Here is a 21929-nt window from a genome sequence, read left to right on the forward strand (position 1 = left end):
ATACAGGGTAGAAAAATACAGCACATATTTAATATATACAATATGGGTTCAGAAACTGTAAATGACTTATCTCATGCAGGATCATGTGATAGATACAGTGTATGTATGTGAAGAGGCTATACAGTACCTGGTGCTCTGGCTATACCTGTAGCTTCAGGAGCATCTCTTAGGAAGTCAACAAAGTAGCCGTCTACTCCGAAGTCGACCACAGCCCTCTCTTCCTCTCCTAGCTCCTCCTCTACTAGCTTGGCCAGGGCCCTGTCGAACCAGGTTACATCTTCTGGCATGGTAAACCGGTCTGCGATCACACGCTTACACTCATGCTTCCACAGCTGAAGCAACACCTACAGCATACAGGGTCAAAATAAAACAAACTTTATCTCATGGAAATGTTAAGTCTACATTCACAGAACGACTGCTGATTAAATGTCTAGAATGTTAATGTAACTTAGGACAGAAGTCATAGCTATTTTTCTCAGTTCATTCAGACCTTTGGATCCAGTGAGAAGCCTTTTGATATTTATTCCTCTAGTTGTATTGGATTGACTGATTGATTGATTATGTTAATGTCTTTCAAAAGGAAATTCAGTCACACTTTATTTGGATAGTCCGGATAGTCCATCTGTAGAGCATGTCAAATTATCAACAAACTATCTGGTGATAAGCAGCTGCTTGCTAAGGTTACAGTAAGGGTTAGGTTTAGAATTAGGGTAAGGGTAAGGGTAATTTTTTATGGACTCACAGTAAGAGAGTTGACCACCTCAGCGGTTGGGTTGAGCATGCCCTGCCAGACTCTGGACAAGTCTCTGAGGTTGAAGATGTAGTGGAACTTGGCCGGAGTGGGCAGCATCTTGACCTTGGTCATTTGCCACAGCCGACGGGTCAGCGGCACCAGCTTGGCCACAGTTCCACGCACCTCTTCTGTGAAGCCTCGCCGGGCACAGTAGTGTCCTGTCCCGATGACTCCTGGTCAGGGAAAGGAATGAGATGAGGGGAAAAGGGGTTGACGACGTGAAGGTGGTCGAAGCATTGAGGTAAATAAGTGAAAGAAAATTGTGTTTTTTGTTGAGAGATATAATGGTGTTATTATATATGTATATATAGATATCTAATATAGTCAAAATTCAAACAAGCCCAGTGTAAATGGATGAGAAGTAGTACAGGTAACTCAAATTACATGGTATTCATACAATTTCTTTTTTAAATATGCTAGAGGGGGAGAGGGAAACTGATCAAGAAGATAAACCATAGAGTCTCCACAGAGATGGAATTCTAGAGTTTTTAAAGGAGCCAAACCCACCAAATATCTTGTCGATGGATGCGTTGGAGGGCAGGGTGCAGTTGAAGATGGAGAACTGCCTCTTCAGTCTCTGGGGGATGTCGTTACGGCCTCCCCCTGGGTGGATCATCGCTGCCAGGAACTGGATGTCCACTACATTGGTGAACTCCCCCGGCTTCTCCAGATTGAAGAACCCGTTCTGTTCCATCAGCTGGCGGACTATCTCATTGGTAACCTAAAGCAGGGTGAGTCAAATTATTAGGTAAAATGGCTGAATAATCTGGAATTTCATATGGTTTAATCTAATCTATGAAATTGAAAAATTCATTGCAATTTCATATGGTAAGGTTTCCCAGGAAAACAAATGGGAAAACTGTAATTTTTGGGCTTTCGTTATGGTGATTTAAAGAGTGCTGAGTTTGAGTCCGACCTGATCTCCCCATTCGTTGATGACTGGCATGTTGATGTCGTCCACAAAGATGGACATCTTCTTCCCTGCAGGAGGGCCATAGGTGGTGCCCATCCGCTTGTCCACATAGCTCTCCACAGTCCGCTGGAGAGAAGGAAAGAAAGATTGGCCGTTTCATCTTTACAGACAGTGAATAAGAGAACAAAACACACATTTGTAGTATTGTTACTGTAAATAAATGGCGCATAGACCTGAAGTAGTCAGATAAACTTACTGAAAAGTGACTGGAAAACATTTTCATTCATTCACAACTGATCTTAGAAAGTCCTACCCATCTAAAATTTGAAAAGTTAGAGTAAAGAGCAGAAAGTGTGTGGTGTTGTTTTGGAGGTGTAATACCTGGAACATGAGTGGAGTTGTGGCGGAGGAGAAGTTGAGACTCTTGGCCATGTGAGTTTCGGGGTCGTACTTTGACATGTATCCCTTGATGATGACAGTCTTGGCTGTGCCTTGCTCTCCGATCAACAACACAGCCTGCGACAAAACGAGGAAGGAATTACTCTTGAGGATCTGACCAAGATCACATGGCTAGGGGGTAATTTATCCTCCACGTACAAGCCTAATTAACAATACGTGTCCACTCAGAACAGGATTGCTAATATAGGATCAGTTTAGATTATAATAAGAATATACAGTGCTTTCGGAAAGTATTCAGACCCCTTGACTTGATTCACATTTTGTTACGTTACAGCCTTAATATAAAAGGGACACAATACCCCATAATAACAAAGCAAAAACAGTTTCGATTTTTTTTGCAAATGTATTAAAAATGAAAACTGATATATCAAATTTACTTAAGTATTCAGACCCTTTACTCAGTACTTTGTTGAAGCAACTTTGGCAGCGATTATAGCCTTGAGTCTTCTTGGGTATGACGCTACAAGCTTGGCACACCTGTATTTCGGGAGTTTCTCCCATTCTTGTCCGCAGATCCTCTCAAGCTCTGTCAGGTTGGATGGGGAGCGTCGCTGCACAGCTATTTTCACGTCTCTCCAAAGATGATCGATCGTGTTCAAGTCCGGGCTCTGGCTGGGCCACTCAAGGACATTCAGAGACATGTACCGAAGCGACACCTGCGTTGTCATGGCTGTGTGGTCTTGGCTGTGTGGTCTTAGGTCTGAGGTCCTGAGCACTCTGAGCACAGGATCTCTCTGTACTTTGCTCTGTTCATCGTTCCCTCGATCCTGACGAGTCTCCTAGTCCCTGCCGGTGAAAAACATCCCCACAGCATGATGCTGCAACCACCATGCTTCACCGTAGGGATGGAGCCAGAGTTCAATCTTGGTTTCATCAGACCAGAAAATCTTGTTTGTCATGGTCTGAGAGTCCTTTAGGTGCCTTTTGGCAAACTCCAAGCGGGCTGTCATGTGCCTTTTACTGAGGAGTGGCTTCCGTCTGGCCACTCTACCATAAAGGCCTGATTGGTGGAGTGCTGCAGAGATGGTTGTCCTTCTGGAAGATTATCCCATCTCCACAGAGGAACTCTGGAGCTCTGTCAGTGAGCATCGGGGTCTTGGTCACCTCCCTGATCATGGGCCTTCTCCCCTAATTGATCAGTTTGGCCGGGTGGCCAGCTCTAGGAAGAGTCTTGGCAGTTCCAAACTTTTTTATTTAAGAATGATGGAGGCCACTGTGTTCTTGGGGACCTTCAATGCTGCAGACATTTTTTGGTACCCTTCTCCAGACCTGTACCTTGACACAATCCTGTCTCTGAGCTCTACGGACAATTCCTTCGACCTCATGGCTTAGTTTTTGTGGGACCTTATATAGACAGATGTGTGCGTTTCCAAATCATGTCCAATCAATTAAATTTACCACAGGTGGACAGACTCCAATCAGTTGTAGAAAAATCGAAAGGATGATCAATGGAAACAAGATGCACTTGAGCTCAATTTCGAGTCTCATAGCAAAGGGTCTGAATACTTATGTAAATATAGGTATTTCTGTTTTATTGTTTTAATACATTTCTAAACATTTCTAAAAACCTCTTTTCGCTTTGTCATTACGCGGTATTGTATGTAGATTGATGAGGAAAACAATGCATTTGATATATTTTAGAATAAGGCTGTAACGTAACAGAATGTGAAAAAGGTAAGGGGTCTGAATACTTTCAGAATGTACTGTATATACACTACATGACCAAAAGTATGTGGGCACCTGCTCATTGAACATTTCCTTCCGAAATCATGGGCATTAATATGGAGTTGGTTCCCCTTTGCTGCTATAACAGCCTCCACTCTTCTGGGAAGGCTTTCCACTAGATGTTGGAACATTGCTGCAGGGATTTCAGCTACAAGAGCATTAGTGAGGTCGGGCACTGATGTTGGGCGATTAGGCCTTGCTCACAGTCGGCATTTCAATTCATCCCAAGGGTGATCGATGGGGTTGAGGTTAGTGCTCCATGTAGCCCAGTCAACTACTTCAACACCGATCTCAACAAACCATTTCTGTATGGACCTCGCTTTGTGCACGAGGGCATTGTCATGCTGAAACAGGAAAGGGTCTTCCCCAAACTGTTGCCACAAAGTTGGAAGCACAGAATCGTCTAGAATGTCATTGTATACTGTAGCGTTAAGATTTCCCCTCACTGGAACTAAGGGGTCTAGCCCGAACCATGAAAAACAGCCCCAGACCAATATTCCTCCTCCACCAAACTTTACAGTTGGCACGATGCATTCGGCCAAACCCAGAATAGTCTGTCTGACTGCCAGATGGTGACGCCTTTCCACTGGCGGCGAGCTTTACAACACTGCTTGGCCAAGGAATACCATTTCATGAAGTTCCCAACTAAGTTATTGTGCTGACATTGGTTCCAGAGGCAGTTTGGAACTCAGTAGTGAGTGTTGCAACAGAGGACAGACAATATTTATGAGCTTCAGCACGTGCCGGTCCCGTTCTGTGAGCTTATGTGGCCTACCACTTCGTGGCTGTGCCATTGTTGCTCCTAGACATTTCCACTTCACAATAACAGCCCTTTCAGTTGACCGGACATTTGACGAACTGACTTGTTGGAAAGGTGGCATCCTATGGCGGTGCCACGTTGAAAGTCACTGTGCTCTTCCGTAAGGCCATTTTACTGCCAATGTTTGTCGATGGAGATTTCATGGCTGTGTGCTCAATTTTATACACCTGTCAACAATGGGTGTGGCTGAAATAGCCGGATCCACCTATTTGAAGGGGTGTCCACATACTTTTGTATAGTGTACAAAGGGGACTTGATCCTAGATCAGCACTACTACTCTGAGTCCCTTTGTGAATATGGACACCCACCTTGCCCTGTTTGGCGATGGTCTGGATGAGGTAGTCAGTGCGGACATTGTCTACGTTGGGGACCAGGATGGATCCGTACTCTGGGGTGAGGTCTGATGGGTAGACGTACTCCTCTACCCGTGTGTTCCAGTGGACCCACTGACCTGCACACACAGGAGGACATACAAGAATAAGTAATTGAAATACAAATAATATGAGCATCATGAACACCATCCACGATGTCCTCAGCTGGAAATACTTTAGTTCAGTTGTACGGAATGACTGTCAAATAGATAAATGACCCTTAGTCTGTTCAAAAAGGACAACATTTTTCTGATGATAATACCCACCGGAGGGTGAACATATCATGAAAGACTGGTAGTAAGCAGGACTAAGGTAACACCAACATCAGCTGTGCAGGTGAATTTAACGCATATTGATGGTTTAATGAGAGATCTGATGGTGATATTTTTAATTGAGCAAGAGCACTGTGAAAGATCAATATGATCTTATGATCTACACTGAACAAAAACATAAACACATGCAACAATTTCAAAGATTTTCCTGAGTTACAGTTCATATAAGGAAATCAGTCAGTTGAAATACATTCAGTAGGCCCTAATCTATGGATTTCACATGACTGGGAATACAGATATATATCTGTTGGTAACAGATACCTTAAAAAAAAGGAGGGGCGTGGATCAGAAAACCAGTCAGAATCTGGTGACCAGATGCGGAGCGACATACAGTATCTCATTTGCATAGAGTTGATCAGGCTGTTGATTGTGGCCTGTGGAATGTTGTCCCACTCATCTTCAATGGCTGTGTGAAGTTGCTGGCGGGAACTGGAACACGCTGTTGTACACGTCGATCCAGAGCATCCCAAACTTTCTCAATGGGTGACATGTCTAGTGAGTATGCAGGCCATGGAAGAACTGGGCCATTTTCAGCTTCCAGGAATGTTGTACAGATCCTTTCGACATAGGGTCATGCATTATCATGCTGAAACAAGGGGTGATGGCAGCAGATGAATGGCACGACAATGGGCCTCAGGATCTCGTCACAGTATCTCTGTGGATTCAAATCGCCATCGATAAAATGCAATTGTGTTCGTTGTCCGTAGCTTATCCCTGCCCATACTATAAGCCCACTGCCACAATTGGGCACTCTGTTCACGACGTTGACATGGCTCGCCCACACAACGCCATACACGCTGTCTGCCATCTACCCGGTAGGGTTGAAACCGGGATTCATCCGTGAAGAGCACACTTCTCCAGTGTGCCAGTGGCCACCGAAGGTGAGCATTTGTCCACTGAACTCGGTTACGGCGCCAAACTGCAGTCATGTCAAGACCCTGGTGAGGACAGCGAGCATGCAGATGAGCTTCCCTGGGATGATTACTGACTGTTTATGCAGAAATTCTTAGGTTGTGCAAACCCACAGTTTTATCAGCTGTCCAGGTGGCTGGTCTCAGACGATCCCGCAGGTGAAGAAGACGGATGAGGAGGCCCTGCGCTGGCGTGGTTACACGTGGTATATGGTTGGGAGGCCAGTTGGACGTACTGCCAAATTCTCTAAAATGACGTTTGAGGCAGCTTATGGTACAGTATGGTATGAACATTCAATTCTCTGGCAGCTCTGGCATTCCTGCAGTCAGCATGCCAATTGCACACTCCCTCAAAATTTGAGACATCGGTGGCATTGTGTTGTGTGATAAAACTGCACATTTTAGAGTGGCCTTTTATTGTACCCAGCACAAGGTGCACCTGTGTAAGGATCATGCTCTTTATTCAGCTTCTTGATATGCCACAACTGTCAGGTGGATGGATTATCTTGGCAAAGGAGAAATGCTCACTAACAGAGATGTAAACTTAAGATTTTTGTGCATATGAAACATCACTGGGATCTTTTATTTCAGCTCATGAAACATGGGACCAACACTTTACATGTTGTGTTTATATTTTTGTTCACTGCATCTTCCATAACAGTAAAAAGAGGACTGAGTGTGTGTTGTGATTTTGTGGAGTCTGTCTACTGAACATCTACCCCTTACCGTCTGTAGTGACGTGGTAGTCGAACATGGTGTCCTCGCTGTCTGATGGTATATCTGGGAGGTCCAGATGGATGTTGTCGTTGCCACGGAGCCAGCTCTCCATCTTCCTCCTGTCTTCCAGCTCCAGTAAAGCTCCGATGCTCCACATGAGAGCAAACACATAGAGACGCTCCACATGCTGCCTGGACACCTCCCCACACTGCTCCTGGAACACAACAAAAGTCCCTATCAACACAACATACTGTACCAAAACCCTTCTACAGCTTTATCTACATACTTGGCACTCAAATGAATCAGTCACCTACAGTAAAGGGAAATGGAATTCCACCCTCACATACAGTGCCTTGCGAAAGTATTCATCCCCCTTGGCATTTTTCCTATTTTGTTGCATTACAACCTGTAATTTAAATATATTTTTATTTGGATTTCATGTAATGGACATACACAAAATAGTCCAAATTGGTGAAGAGAAATGAAAAAAATTACTTGTTTCAAATCATTTGAAAAAAACGAAAAGTGGGGCGTACATATATATTCACCCCCTTTGCTATGAAGCCCCGAAAATAAGATCTGGTGCAACCAACTACCTTCAGAAGTCACATAATTAGTTAAATAAAGTCCACCTGTGTGCAATCTAAGTGTCACATGATCTGTCACATGATCTCTGTATATATACACCTGTTCTGAAAGGCCCCAGAGTCTGCAACACCACTAAGCAAGGGGCACCACCAAGCAAGAAGCACCATGAAGACCAAAGAGCTCTCCAAACAAGTCAGGGACAAAGTTGTGGAGAAGTACAGATCAGGGTTGGGTTATAAAAAATATTTGAAACTTTGAACATCCCAAAGAGCACCATTAAATCCATTATTAAAAAATGGAAAGAATATGGCACCACAACAAACCTGCAAAGAGAGGGCCACCCACCAAAACTAACCAGGCAAGGAGGGCATTAATCAGAGAGGCAACAAAGAGAGCAAAAATAACCCTGAAGGAGCTGCAAAGCTTCACAGCAGAGATTGGAGTATTTGTCCCACAGACCACTTTAAGCGGTACACTCCACAGAGCTGGGCTTTACGGAAGAGTGGCCAGAAAAAAGCTATTGCTTAAAGAAAGAAATAAGCAAACCCGTTTGGTGTTCACCAAAAGGCAGGTGAGAGACTCCCCAAACATATGGAAGAAGGTACTCTGGTCAGATGAGACTAAAATTGAGCTTTTTGGCCATCAAGGAAAACGCTATGTCTGGTGCAAATCCAACACCTCTCATCACCCCGAGAACCCTATCCCCACTGTGAAGCATGGTGGTGGCAGCATCATGCCGTGGGGATGTTTTTCCATCGGCAGGGACTGGGAAACTGGTCAGAATGGAAGGAACGGTGGATGGCGCTAAATACAGGGAAATTCTTGAGGGAAACCTGTGTCAGTCTTTCAGAGATTTGAGACTGGGACGGAGGTTCACCTTCCATCAGGACAATGACCTTAAGCATACTAGATCAAGTGATTTTAGGGGAAACATTTAAATGTTTTGGAATGGCCTAGTCAAAGCCCAGAACTCAATCCAACTGAGAATCTGTTGTAGGACTTAAAGATTGCTGTACACCAGCGGAACCCATCCAACTTGAAGGAGCTGGAGCAGTTTTGCCTTTAAGAATGGGCAAGAATCCCAGTGGCTAGATGTGTAAGCTTATAGATACATACCTCAAGAGATTTGCAGCTGTAATTGCTGCGAACGGTAGCTTTATAAAGTATCGACTTTGGGGGGGTGAATAGTTGCGCATGCTCAAGTTTTCTGTTTTTTTGTCTTATTTATTGTCACACAATAAAAAATATTTTGCATCTTCAAAGTGGTGGGCATGTTGTGTAAATCAAATGATTCAAACCCACAAAAAAATCTATTTTAAATCCAGGTTGTAAGGCATCGAAATAGGAAAAATGCCAAGGAGGTGAATACTTTCGCAAGCCACTATAGATGCAGAGTCCAGAGAGTTATAGTCCAACAGTAATTGAAAATCAGAGTGCTTCAGGAATCACAATGACAGGATGAATTCAATTAGTTAGGCATTAGAACATTCCATTTTGCTTCTATGAGGAATGTGGGGCAATTCACTTCAACAGTATTCATAGAGCTCAGTGATGTACGGATATTATCCCCCTTCTGCAGGGTTTTTAATATGGTTGGAGTATGGAGGTTTCAGGTGCCTACCTTGGCGGGGATGAGGCCCTGCAGCATGTTGATGCTCTGCATGATGACGAAGGCCTCCAGCATGTCAATCTTGTACTCCAGACAGTGAACAGTGAACCGGTAGAGCTCTGGGAAGGAAGAGGAGAACAGCTCTCTCAGCATCTCTCCCTCCTGACGGGAACGCTTCTTCAGCCAGCCCTGCATGGGGACAAACACACATGTATACATGTAGACAAAGACACACACACACACACAAATATGCAGACACACAGAAAAACATACACACATGCATATACACACACACACACACACACACACACACACACACACACACACACACACACACACACACACACACACACACACACACACACACACACACACACACACACACACACACACACACACACACACACACACACACACACACACACACACACGCACTCACACATTTTCATCCACTGATAAAGAGTGAGCGAATGTTCCTGTGCCCACCTCCAGAATGGGGCTCCAGTTGAGCACAGAAGAGCTCATGAACACCATTCCATTACGAGACACGGTGGCAGGCGAGGCGTTGTCGATGTTGTGAGGCTCAAAAACAATCTTGCAGTTGGGAGCCATGGGGATCCTGTCTCCATTGGCCAGGGTCAGAGTCCTGTTGTCATCCAGTACAGAGTTGAGGTTCTCTATCCAGATAGCATCTACTGGTCCATCTAGTACTATCCAGATGTGCTCCCCTGCAGAGGAGAGAGACATTAGAACCAGTCTGCTTATTAAACTAATCAAAATCAACTATGGAGGTCAGAGAAAAGTATTAGAAAATCACTTTTAGTAAAAAGATAGAGAAATGAATAGAAAGATATGAGAATATTGAAAACACATGGAAATAGAGATGGGGGAAAATGGTCTGCCCCATTGTTCTATATGAATTCCATAGAGACTATACGGGATGCACTATATGTGGGTTCATGCTCTAGCAGGTGTAATGCATGAGTAACTTTGCATGCGTATTTCTTTCAAGTACAGTGAAATGCATTTCTCGCAAGCTCTAACCCCAACAATGCAGTAATCAATAACAATGCAATACTCACAATAACAAGGTAGAACAAAAACACACAAGATATAAAAATATGAAATAAGAGGTGTCTGTCTCACCTTTCTTGGCTCTCAGGGTCTTCCTCCACAGGGTAGAGAAGATGCCGTCAGTCCAGTCATTGGTAGCTACATCTAGACGGCCAAACATCTGAGGGGCGGTGATCGCTTTGGGGTTCATACGCATCTCTCTGTGTGGCTGACCGCAGTCTGTGGGTGCAAACACACAGACAAATTAACTTAACACGACTTTAAATTTTTTTCTAGTGCATGTTAATGTCTGTGCATTTTAGTTTAGTATGACTGCCATGAGGTAGCAAATAAGGTCAAATAAGTCCAGTGTTTTGATGGGGATGTTTCTCACCTGTCATGGATCTCATCAGGGTGTGAATGCAGGTGGTTTTCCCTGCTCCGCTGGGCCCCAGGGCCATCATGCCATGGCGGACCCTCTGGGTCTCAAACAGCTGAATCACCTTCAGCTTCCATGGAGGATGGCTGATCAGACCTGCCTCTGCCACCTACAGTATGGAACACATAGGGATAAGAGAAACTCTTCATGTTTTGAGACCAGACTCCTCCACCTACAATATGGAGAATAATGGAAGAGAGTGAGGGGAACTCTTCATGTTTTGAGACCAGACTCCTCCACCTACAATATGGAGAACAATGGAAGAGTGAGGTGAACTCTTCATGTTAACACAAATAAATCCTTACCTCACATATAGATCGAAAAAAGGTTTTATGCTACTATGGTATTAAGGCTAATACCAAGACGAGATTCATCCCTTAAACTCTGTATTTTACTGTAGGAGCGGCATGTAGCCTTGCGCTTAAGACCGTTGGGGCAGTAACCAAAACGTCGCTGGTTCGCATCCCTGAGGTGACTAGGTGAAAAATATGTCAATGTGCCCTTGAGCAAGGCACTTAACCCTAATTGCTCATGTAAGTCGCCCTGTATAAGAGCTAAATGGCTAAAATGTCAAATGTACTGTAGGGGAAAGGAGAAGAGACAGGAGAGAAGATAAGCAGTGTGAGGAGGAGGGTTGTGAGAAACTACATGTAGATAGAAAATTCTCTGTGTCACTGAAGTCTAACTAACTGTAAAGGGATTATCTTATATAAAATGTCCTCTCACCTGTTTGTCGATAGCTGTCTCCAGCTCTGGGTAGCCTGCTTTATCTAGCTGGATCCCGGGGAAGAGGTCCTCTATCAGGCTGAGGAACAACGGTTCGTCTTCATCTATCTGTCAACACAAATAGTATTATGTAAGTGAAGTTAACCATGATACCACTTGTGTTGTATTGCACCTCACTGAAGATGAAATCATTATTCATGTATTATAGAATAGTATATGAAAAAAATAACAATCTGTAACACTTAATGGTGCTTAAAAAAATGGCTTTTCTAAAATGGCAGTTGATTTTGAGGAGAATGTCCTGTATATCTAAGTGACTGTACTCACCAGCTTGGACAGGTTCATATCTCTGAGAACCCTCATGACGATGGTAGATTCTGTGTCGTTGGGGTTCGCTCGTTTCACCGCCCCCAGTGTTCGCAGAACTGACAAAATGTTTCGGAGTCCAAAGTCGTAATGCACCTTAAAAACAGAGAGTGAACCCAACATGAACTGTATGGAAATAGAACTATGAACTACACAAAGATCATAATCAACACATACATGGACAGTTTGGTTGTTTTTATACTGAACAAAAAATATAAACGCAACATGTAAAGTGTTGGTTCCATGTTTCATGAGCTGAAATAAAAGATCTCAGAAATTGTCCATACACACAAAAAAACGTATTTCTCTCCCATTTGAGCACACATTTGTTTACATCCCTGTTAGTGACCATTTCACCTTTGCCAAGATAATCTATCCACCTGACAGGTGGTATATTAATTCCCTATAAAGTGATTTGAGGCCTCCCGAGTGGTGCAGTGGTCTAAGGCGTAGTGCTATCTGTGCCACTAGAGATTCTGGGTTTGAGTCCAGGCTCTGTCACATACAGCCGCGACCGGGAGACCCATGGGGCGGTGCACAATTGTCATTTTCCGGGTTAGGGGAGGGTTTGGCCGGCAGGGATGTCCTTGTCCCATCGAGCACTAGCGACTCCTGTGGCGGATCGGGTGCAGTGCACGCTGACACGGTCACCAGGTGTACGGTGTTTCCTCCGACACATTGGTGCGGCTGCTTCTGGGTTAAGTGGGCATTGTGTCAAGAAGCGGTGCGGCTTGTCTGGGTTGTGTTTCAGAGAACGCACGGCTCTCGACCTTCGCCTCTCCCGAGTCCGTACGGGAGTTGCAGCAATGAGACAAGACTGCAACTACCAATTGGATACCACAAAATTGGGGTTAAAAAAATTGATTTGCGACTGTGATGATACACGTTAAATAACATTTCACTTGACTTGATTGTTTACTTATATGGAACTACATTAAACGTATATCTTCGCATGTTCAGCTCTCAGTGAAATATCTACAGTAGTTACATTTCATTTCATAGCTGACCTGCTTGGAGAGCTGCTCCTCACACAGTTTGTAGAGGGTGAAAAACTTCCTGGCCAGCTCTATGTTGTCTATGAAGCCACAGCTGGCCAGCTTGACCCGGATGATGATCTGACGGTCTGGGACCATCATGGCCACCGAGCGGAAGTTGATCTTCAGGTTCTCTGGAAGCTCCTGACGACCTGCGTAGCCCGGGTTCTAATGGGGGGCAAAAACACTTAATAATCAAATCTTTATTTAACCAGGTGAGTCTGTTAAGAATAATTTCTTATTTACAATGATGACCTGCCATGAACATAGTGTACTGCAGATGATTGATGTTATGAAAATGCAAAACAAAGTCTATGACTAACATCCTCAAAGTAATAATAAACCTTGTCTGATTCGGACTAGTTTCAGTTAATCTTCTTTAAGACAAGAATTCACTATTCCTTTCAGAAGTACTTTAAATGAATGCTCCACTTGACAAAGCGTTTGTGAAGGGGTTTCTACAGTGAGTAGTTTATAGACTGCTAATAATAATAATAACCATAGTCAGGAAGATGCCGAATTCGGGATTCATTTCCACGTTGTCTCCGTCGGTGAAGATGAAGTTCTTGCGGCGCTCCTTCTTGCAGGTAAGCACGATGGCGATCTGCTGGGCCGCCACGGAGAGCACTGATAGGTCAATACGGTTGAACTCATCAAAACAGCCCCACGAGCCCGACTGGGCTAGGCCTGTCAATCAACACAACATTACACATCACTCTTCACATTAAACTCCTCATTCAAAACAACCCCAAGAGCCTGACCTGTCAATCAACACAACATTACACATCACTCTTCACATTAAACTCCTCATTCAAAACAACCCCAAGAGCCTGACCTGTCAATCAACACAACATTACACATCACTCTTCACATTAAACTCCTCATTCAAAACAACCCCAAGAGCCTGACCTGTCAATCAACACAACATTACACATCACTCTTCACATTAAACTCCTCATTCAAAACAACCCCAAGAGCCTGACCTGCACATCAACACAACATTACACATCACTCTTCACATTAAACTCCTCATTCAAAACAACCCCAAGAGCCTGACCTGCACATCAACACAAAGACACACAACATTACACTGTTCATTAGGTTCAGGTTGAGATCATCATTCACTTCACAGTAATATGAGTGACATCTTATATAGCCTATAATCCCCCAAAATCATATACATATATCCAACTCCTATGGTCATTGTCATGCAAATGTAACAGGAGTTGGCAAGAGAGCACACGTGTATTTGGGACCAGGCAATATGAGTAGAAGCTCCTACCTTTAAAGATCCTCCCCAGTCCTCTGAAGTCCATCTGGTCGGAGCAGTTGAAGACCACCACGTACTTCCCCAGGCAGCGGCCCATGTCTTTAGTGGTCTCAGTCTTCCCTGTCCCTGCAGGGCCGGCTGGGGCTCCTCCCATACTCATCCCCAGAGCCTGGGCCAGTGTGATGTAGCACCTGGGACAAACACACACCAAGGAAAATATATATCAAGGATAATCACCCAAAGATATTCAATGTGATACACCATACACTTGTGGGCACTAAATAGTTAGGCTGGGCTGTGGTAATGGTAGACTGGTTACTGCAATGTGTGTGCAACACTGCACTCTAGTGTTTCCTGGCAATAGTTTGTCAAAAAAAACTGTACATTTTTAGTGCCACAAGTGAATGGTGCACTTTTAGCCCAAAATGCATGATAACTGGTTAAGCTATTAGAGTGGAGGTGGAGCCACTTCTTAGTCCTTACCTGTCAGTGAGAGGGGTGATGACTAGTTAGTCCTTACCTGTCAGTGAGAGGGGTGATGACTAGTTAGTCCTTACCTGTCAGTGAGAGGGGTGATGACTAGTTAGTCCTTACCTGTCAGTGAGAGGGGTGATGACTAGTTAGTCCTTACCTGTCAGTGAGAGGGGTGATGACTAGTTAGTCCTTACCTGTCAGTGAGAATGGTGATGACTAGTTAGTCCTTACCTGTCAGTGAGAAGGGTGATGACTAGTTAGTCCTTACCTGTCAGTGAGAGGGGTGATGACTAGTTAGTCCTTACCTGTCAGTGAGAGTGGTGATGAGTAGTTAGTCCTTACCTGTCAGTGAGAGGGGTGATGACTAGTTAGTCCTTACCTGTCAGTGAGAGGGGTGATGACCAGTCTGTCAGTGCAGCCCAGGAACTCATTCTGATAGATGAAGCCTACGTCAGTCATGTTGATGATCATTTTGTCAGAGTCCTCATTGAAGTAGAAACGACACTGCTTCAGCCACTCAAAGTCTGTAGGGCTTTTGATATGCAGCCGACACTGAGGGGAGAGCAGGGGGAAAGAGAAACCATTCTGGAAACAAAGCATTGCCAAAGCCTATGAAATTCCTAAAACCGCAAATGATTTGTCAAATGTGATTTGAATACCAGGGGAAACTCAAATTGAAATTCTCACTCTACCATGCCCTAATCAGAAAATATTTGGTGGAACAGTTTGCCAAAAGTTCACAAATATGTTACACAACAGCTATTATTACCTTCAGTTTATATACTGAAAGGGACCTTTGGGGTTGAAAGACTATTTTAGCCACTGAGTCAGTTTGTGATTCCAGTCCACTCACCAGGTCATCAAAGATGTCCCTCTGGTGAACATGGATGGTTATCAGTGTCTCATACTTGGCCCGCTCCATTGAGGCCAGGTCTTTAGTGGTCATGTCTATCAGGGTGTTGAGAAGCTCCAGGAAGAACTGGTTGGTCTTGGGCATGATCTTACGGTCGTAGCGGGCGTTGGTCAGGGCCTCCTCTGAGTCTCTGGTCCAGATCATCTGGACTCCCAGCAGACCAACCTGGTTGATGGAGTCAGAAAGAGAGGACATCATGATAGGACATCAATGAGAGAACATAAAGTCATCTTTCCTGGCTTCGATGTCTTCCTATCAATCAGGGATGTAATCAGGACAATGTATAAAATCAGGAATGTATAGAATTTGGCTAGTGTGTAGATCAGTTTCAGTTATACAATAATGGAGGATAATGTCAGAAAAGCAGGAATCCCTGATCAGGTATTGAGTAATGAAACATAGGCGTGGGAAAGTCTAACTACAAGGCCATAGCTCCAAGGTCAAGGTTAAGGTAATCTATCACATTATAAAAGAGAATGAATGATGACCCCAAGACCAGGACTGTGTCACAAATTGCAGCCTATTCCCTATATAGTGCACTACTTTTGAACAGGACCTGGGTCAAAAGTAGTGGACTATGTAATAGGGTGGCATTTAGGATGTATCCCATGTCTCCCCACCTGAGCAGGGAAAGAGTCCAGGAACTCAATGAGCTGGAAGCCTGAGTCATGGATGGCCAGGACAGCCTGTCTGATGACCAGGTGAAGAGACCTCTGGGATTCCTTCAGCAGGGCGTTGAGCCAGACCTCCACGTTCCCTTCAGCCGTCACAGGCCGATCCAGCTCTACCGTCTCCCCCTCCCTGGATGAGATGGCCAGGATCCGGTCGTACATCTGTGGAGACAGAAGGGCAGACACTATTGATGTTGCTGAATCTGGGGTAGTTACTATTGCAGAAGGACAGATACTACTAATAGTCAAATAAGTAACTTGTAGAAACATTTTAGGAAAAAAATGATATGTCTGTCTGTGCGTTACTGTACCTTGTCATGGAAGCGGACACATTTAACGTTGTCAAAGACGTTGAGCAAGTGGGCCTGGATGGTGTGGGAGTCCGAGGCTTGGCCCAGAATCTCCAGCAGGGCCGGGTCAGACACAAAGAAGAACCGAGGGAACAGCAGACGCTTCTTCTCCAAGTACCTATCAGTCACACAATCACACACACAACCAAGGGTTGAAAACTGGATAGCCAGAAGCTACAATCTATCCGCAACATTAAAGCTGATCTACCCCCTAAAAAAAGGGTTGAAAATAATACTAGTTTGGTACACATCATCAAGCTACCAATGTACAACGCAGGCAAACTTGGAAGGTGTCATACTGGTACATGAATACTTTCAATTCAACTATTTAAAACAAATTCAAAGTATAAGTACACGCCTACCCAGTGAGAGACTTCTGACAGATTTCCAGACAGACTTACCCAGAGACTTCTGACAGACCTCCAGACAGACTCACCCAGAGACTTCTGACAGACCTCCAGACAGACTTACCAAGAGACTTCTGACAGATTTCCAGACAGACTTACCTAGAGACTTCTGACAGACCTCCAGACAGACTTACCCAGAGACTTCTGACAGACCTCCAGGCAGACTCACCCAGAGACTTCTGACAGACCTCCAGGCAGACTTACCCAGAGACTTCTGACAGACCTCCAGGCAGACTCACCCAGAGACTTCTGACAGACCTCCAGGCAGACTTACCCAGAGACTTCTGACAGACCTCCAGACAGACTTACCTAGAGACTTCTGACAGACCTCCAGACAGACTTACCTAGAGACTTCTGACAGATCTCCAGACAGACTTACCTAGAGACTTCTGACAGATCTCCAGACAGACTTACCTAGAGACTTCTGACAGATCTCCAGACAGACTTACCTAGAGACTTCTGACAGATCTCTAGACAGACTTACCTAGAGACTTCTGACAGACCTCCAGACAGACTCACCCAGTGAGAAACTTCTGATAGACATTCAGATAGACTTACCCAGTGAGAGACTTCTGACAGATCTCCAGTTGTTCCAGCAGGTGAGGCAACAGCTGTCCCATGGTCTCGTCCCCCACACATGACTGCACCACGTTGGGCATCTCATGGACCCGCGTCATGATCTTCACCCAGGACTTGTCGATGTTGGAGAAACGTTTCGCCTCCTGTCATTCAGATGATTCAGACTAGATTGTCATTCCTAAGTTTGCAAAAGTTCCTGGGTTCCCCCCCCACCCCCCCCAAAAAAAACATGATTTCTGAAAAACCAGGGCACTGTAAAAGTTCCCGAAATTGTGGAACCCCAGCACTTTGTGACATCAGCTGATGTAAGAAGGGCTTTATAAATACATTTGATTAATAGCGTAAGGTTAAAGACATGTTTTCAGATGAAAGGTCAATGTATTGGTTCTTACCTTGGGTAGCTGTTTGGCTATGTCCCCTCCCACGAACACAGCCTCGAGGTAGATCCACAGGTTCTGGACAGTCATCCAGTTATCTATGATGTCAGTGGTATTGGAAAGGTTCTGAACCCATTTCTGGATCTGGGCCTTGAATGGCGTGTTGTACCTGTGGAACACCAAGTCATCATCTAAGTCAAGCATTGACTACTACAGTGCACAAACACTAAAAGTCGGTACAATGCATAGCACCCCCAGTCTAAACTCAACTGTCCAAACACAAACAACACAACTGTTGAACTCTAGATGACAAGTCAACTGGATGCTGAAATACAACTGAGGCTGCTGAGGGGGCTCATAATAATGGCCGGAACGGAGCAAATGGAATGGCATCAAACACCTGGAAACCATGTGTTTGATACCATTCCACTGATTCCGCTCCAGTCATTACCATGAGCCTGTTCTCCCCAATGAAGGTCCCATCAACATCCTGTGCTGAAATATGATAAACAATTGAGAAGAAATCATATATCACTCCGAACCTCCAGGTCATTTGTTGCCTCAAAATCAAGACTGAATTAGGCTACATTTAACTATTGTTAACAAGCATGAAGCAGAAGTCAGTCTAGATTTCCAGGCTAAGTCATTTGTGCCTCCAGTAGGTCTCTAGTCTAACCTGTTGCTCATGAGTGATCCCAGCACCATGAGGCTGTCCTCCATGTTAGTAATGATCTCAGCGGTGCTGTCGCCCCTCAGCAGCAGCTCCCCTCGCGTCTTGAAGTTGGCGAAGGTGAACGTCTTGTTGTCCCACTCAGCAATCACCTGCTTCAGCTTCTGCTCAATGTCCCTCTCCTTCACCGCACTGATGCAAATATCCTGCCAAGCGGGAGTTCAAACAACATTCATCTTTATTTTACCTTTGTTTTACCAACTTGTCCCATTGAGGTCAAACCATTTTTCTACCCTCAATTTACAGAACAGAATAGTTATGGTGAGTGGAGTACCGGTAGTTGTACTGCTACAGAGAATAAATTACCTGGAACCTACCCGCATTTCAGCACCAACAACAGCAACAAAAATCCATAATCACCTCAATTTCCTCTTTGCATTTGAGGAGCGGAGCTTCCATGATGTTGCGCAGCTTGAAGGTGTCCGTCTCCACCTCGAAGCTGTGTCCTGTCACCTCGGTGATCCTCTTCCAGTGACGCGTCATCATGGCCTTGTTGGTCATCAGTTCCAGTAGGGGGCAACACTCGTTGAACTCATCTATACTTTTCTTCAGGTCAAGGAATGCCTTCCACTCTTTCAGGGCACGGGGCAGCTTGCGACAACTGGAAATGGGGGGTGAAAAAACCCGAACATCTAACTTCCTTTTGGAAATGTAAATCCTCAATGAGATTATTCATCAATGAGTTCTGTGTAAATGTCTCTCATGGTCTGGGTTGTAGTTTGGTTTCCTTACCGCGTCTGGAAGTCAAGAAGTTCGTTATTGATCCTGTCTATGTGGATGTCGGCCCAGAGGATGTCATAGTAGCCGTTGACGGTGTCGATGACACTGTTGTAGAGTCCATAGAGCTTCTGGAGGAGGGTGAGCTGTCTCCTGATCTCCAGCAGCTGAGGGTGTTGGGTCACAGGCAGGCCAAACAGCTCCTCTCCACCAGTGTAGGTGATGTACTTACGGAACAGGTTGTCAAAGCGATTCTGACCAAACAAAATGAAAAGTACAGTAAAGTGCATGAATGGTCACATGACAGTAAAGTGCATGAATGGTCACATATATAATTTCCAAAACCATGCAACACACAATAATACAATCATGCATGTTGTTGTCTATGTTAAATATGGTAGAAATAAGTAATACATCAAAAATAAACAAGACATAGAACATGTGAATGAAAACCTCTGTGAATGTATCAACTTAAATGAAGTGCTGCAGAGTAGTATATACTGTAGATTCCTCTCTTGAAGATACACACTGTACTCACCTGAAACATGATGAGTCTGTCACTAGCGTCTTGGGGAGCCAGTCCGACAACCATGGGACCGTCCTGGGAATGGAACACAGCCTGCGTCAGCAATTAGCTAGCAGTCTTATTTAGAGCGTGCCAAGTTAACTGTAATAGAAATAGAAATGTCTAAGACCTAGACAGCTTTGGTGTTAGGTGTAGCTGTGAGTAAGACCTAGACAGCCTTGGTGTTAGGTGTAGTGGTGAGTAAGACCTAGACAGCCTTGGTGTTAGGTGTAGCTGTGAGTAAGACCTAGACAGCCTTGGTGTTAGGTGTAGCTGTGAGTAAGACCTAGACAGCCTTGGTGTTAGGTGTAGCTGTGAGTAAGACCTAGAACGAGCTGTGAGACGTGTCTGAACCTTGTCATAGTCCTGATAGAAGTGTCCACAGTCCTCCACAAACGTCTGCACGTTGTCTATGAGCTCTCCTCTGAAGTTGGGCTGCAGGGACACCAGCTCATTCTGAACCTCTGTGCTGCGGGCTAGCAGCTTCTCCCAGGTGTAGCGCAGCGTGTCCACCTTCTCTGCCTCCTCCTTCGCCACTACCAGGCCGTACTTATGGAGCATGGAATAGGACTCCTAGGAAAGGGAAAGGGGAATGCACAGCACTGAACAGACACATAATACAACACAGATCTCCAGTGTCTTCTCACAACCAAATACAGACTGCAAGGACTTAATCAAACTATGGGCAAATCCTAACTTCCACCTAAATTGAATTTTCCCCCATTGATACCACTGCCTGACTAAGTAGAAATTTGACTTAGGTGGGAATTAAGATTTACCTCCAACTGAATGAAAGTGGACATTGCAAATGTCTCAGTGAATTATTCATACAGTATCTCTCTGCAGTAGTGTAAAGTACTTAAGTAAAAATACTTTAAAGTACTACTTAAGTCGTTTTTTGGGGTATCTGTACTTTACTATTTATATTTTTGACAACATGGACTTTTACTTCACTACATTCCTAAAGAAAATATTGTACTTTTTACTTCATACATTTTCCCTGACAACCAAAAGTACTCGATACATTTTGAATGCTTAACAGGACAGGAAAATTGTCAAATTCAAGCACTTATCAAGAGAACACATGGCTATCCCTACTCCCTCTGGCCTGGCAGACTCACTAAACACAAAAGCATCTTTTGTAAATAATGTCTGAGTGTTGGAGTGTGCCTCTGGCTATCCATACATTTTAAAAACAAGAAAATGGTGCTGTCTGCTTTGCTTAATATAAGGAATGTTTTATTATTTATACTTTTACTTTTGATACTTAAGCATATTTAAAACCAAATACTTTTAGACTTTTACTCAGGTAGTGTTTTACTGGCTTACTTTCACTTTCACTTTCACTTTTACTTGAGTTACTTTCTATTAAGATAGCTATACTTTGACTCAAATATGACAATTGTGTACTTTTTCCACCACTGTCTCTCTGAAAGAAGTGTGCATTTGTGCTCCCTACCTCTATGGGTCCCACTTGGAAGTCAATGGAGATCTGCTGCTCTCTGATCTCCTTCAGCGATGCCATGGCGATGCGGATGTCGTCCAAATCTTTGATTGGTCGGTTCAATTTCTTTGCCGCCTCGTCCACTAACGTGAAGATGTTCTCCATATCTGTCCGGTACTTCCTGTTACAGTGCAAGCCATAGTCCACCATCCAGCTCTTAGTCTCCACAGTCAGGGCCATCTTCAGGTCAGCTGTTCAACAACAAATCAGATATTAGTCTGATAATAACCAGATATTCATGCAGTTGTAATATTCTTGTTAGAACCAAGTATTGAGTTTACTCTTGTTAGAACCAAGTATTGAGTTTATTCTTGTTAGAACCAAGTATTGAGTTTATTTGTTATAATTACTTGGTATTATATTGAAAAGGTGATTGAATTGCTCCCGAATTGTAATGTTGTTAATGCATTTCTTTTGAAGAAATATGTATTTAATGTATAAGTGAATAGGTTGGTTTACTTTTATGTTTAAGTTTTGACCAATAAGGTCGCTTTTTTAGCTGTGTCCAATGGGAGA

At 44.1% G+C, this 21929-nt stretch overlaps 1 protein-coding gene across 2 annotated transcripts in view; it reads right to left on the minus strand.

The window, feature by feature from the left end:
• LOC129837441 (dynein axonemal heavy chain 5-like) overlaps nucleotides 1–21929 on the minus strand; it is a 70463-nt gene that overhangs the window by 19655 nt on the left and 28879 nt on the right. For both annotated transcript variants that reach the window (XM_055903596.1, XM_055903595.1), the window contains 28 exons: nucleotides 21369–21604; nucleotides 20264–20482; nucleotides 19883–19945; nucleotides 19360–19598; nucleotides 18988–19228; nucleotides 18574–18773; nucleotides 17913–18066; nucleotides 17500–17663; nucleotides 16496–16652; nucleotides 16134–16346; nucleotides 15454–15678; nucleotides 14980–15152; nucleotides 14139–14317; nucleotides 13356–13543; nucleotides 12830–13024; nucleotides 11784–11918; nucleotides 11457–11564; nucleotides 10686–10839; nucleotides 10385–10531; nucleotides 9725–9966; nucleotides 9251–9427; nucleotides 7051–7255; nucleotides 5019–5161; nucleotides 2088–2222; nucleotides 1710–1832; nucleotides 1301–1514; nucleotides 743–966; nucleotides 146–344 (listed from right to left, as the gene is read on the minus strand). In XM_055903596.1, the coding sequence (XP_055759571.1) occupies nucleotides 146–344; nucleotides 743–966; nucleotides 1301–1514; nucleotides 1710–1832; nucleotides 2088–2222; nucleotides 5019–5161; nucleotides 7051–7255; nucleotides 9251–9427; nucleotides 9725–9966; nucleotides 10385–10531; nucleotides 10686–10839; nucleotides 11457–11564; nucleotides 11784–11918; nucleotides 12830–13024; nucleotides 13356–13543; nucleotides 14139–14317; nucleotides 14980–15152; nucleotides 15454–15678; nucleotides 16134–16346; nucleotides 16496–16652; nucleotides 17500–17663; nucleotides 17913–18066; nucleotides 18574–18773; nucleotides 18988–19228; nucleotides 19360–19598; nucleotides 19883–19945; nucleotides 20264–20482; nucleotides 21369–21604 (5052 nt within the window). The remainder of the gene's footprint in view (nucleotides 1–145; nucleotides 345–742; nucleotides 967–1300; nucleotides 1515–1709; nucleotides 1833–2087; nucleotides 2223–5018; nucleotides 5162–7050; nucleotides 7256–9250; nucleotides 9428–9724; nucleotides 9967–10384; nucleotides 10532–10685; nucleotides 10840–11456; nucleotides 11565–11783; nucleotides 11919–12829; nucleotides 13025–13355; nucleotides 13544–14138; nucleotides 14318–14979; nucleotides 15153–15453; nucleotides 15679–16133; nucleotides 16347–16495; nucleotides 16653–17499; nucleotides 17664–17912; nucleotides 18067–18573; nucleotides 18774–18987; nucleotides 19229–19359; nucleotides 19599–19882; nucleotides 19946–20263; nucleotides 20483–21368; nucleotides 21605–21929) is intronic.

The sequence above is a fragment of the Salvelinus fontinalis genome, chromosome 38 (genome assembly GCF_029448725.1).
Source record: "Salvelinus fontinalis isolate EN_2023a chromosome 38, ASM2944872v1, whole genome shotgun sequence".
Classification (NCBI taxonomy): domain Eukaryota; kingdom Metazoa; phylum Chordata; class Actinopteri; order Salmoniformes; family Salmonidae; genus Salvelinus; species Salvelinus fontinalis.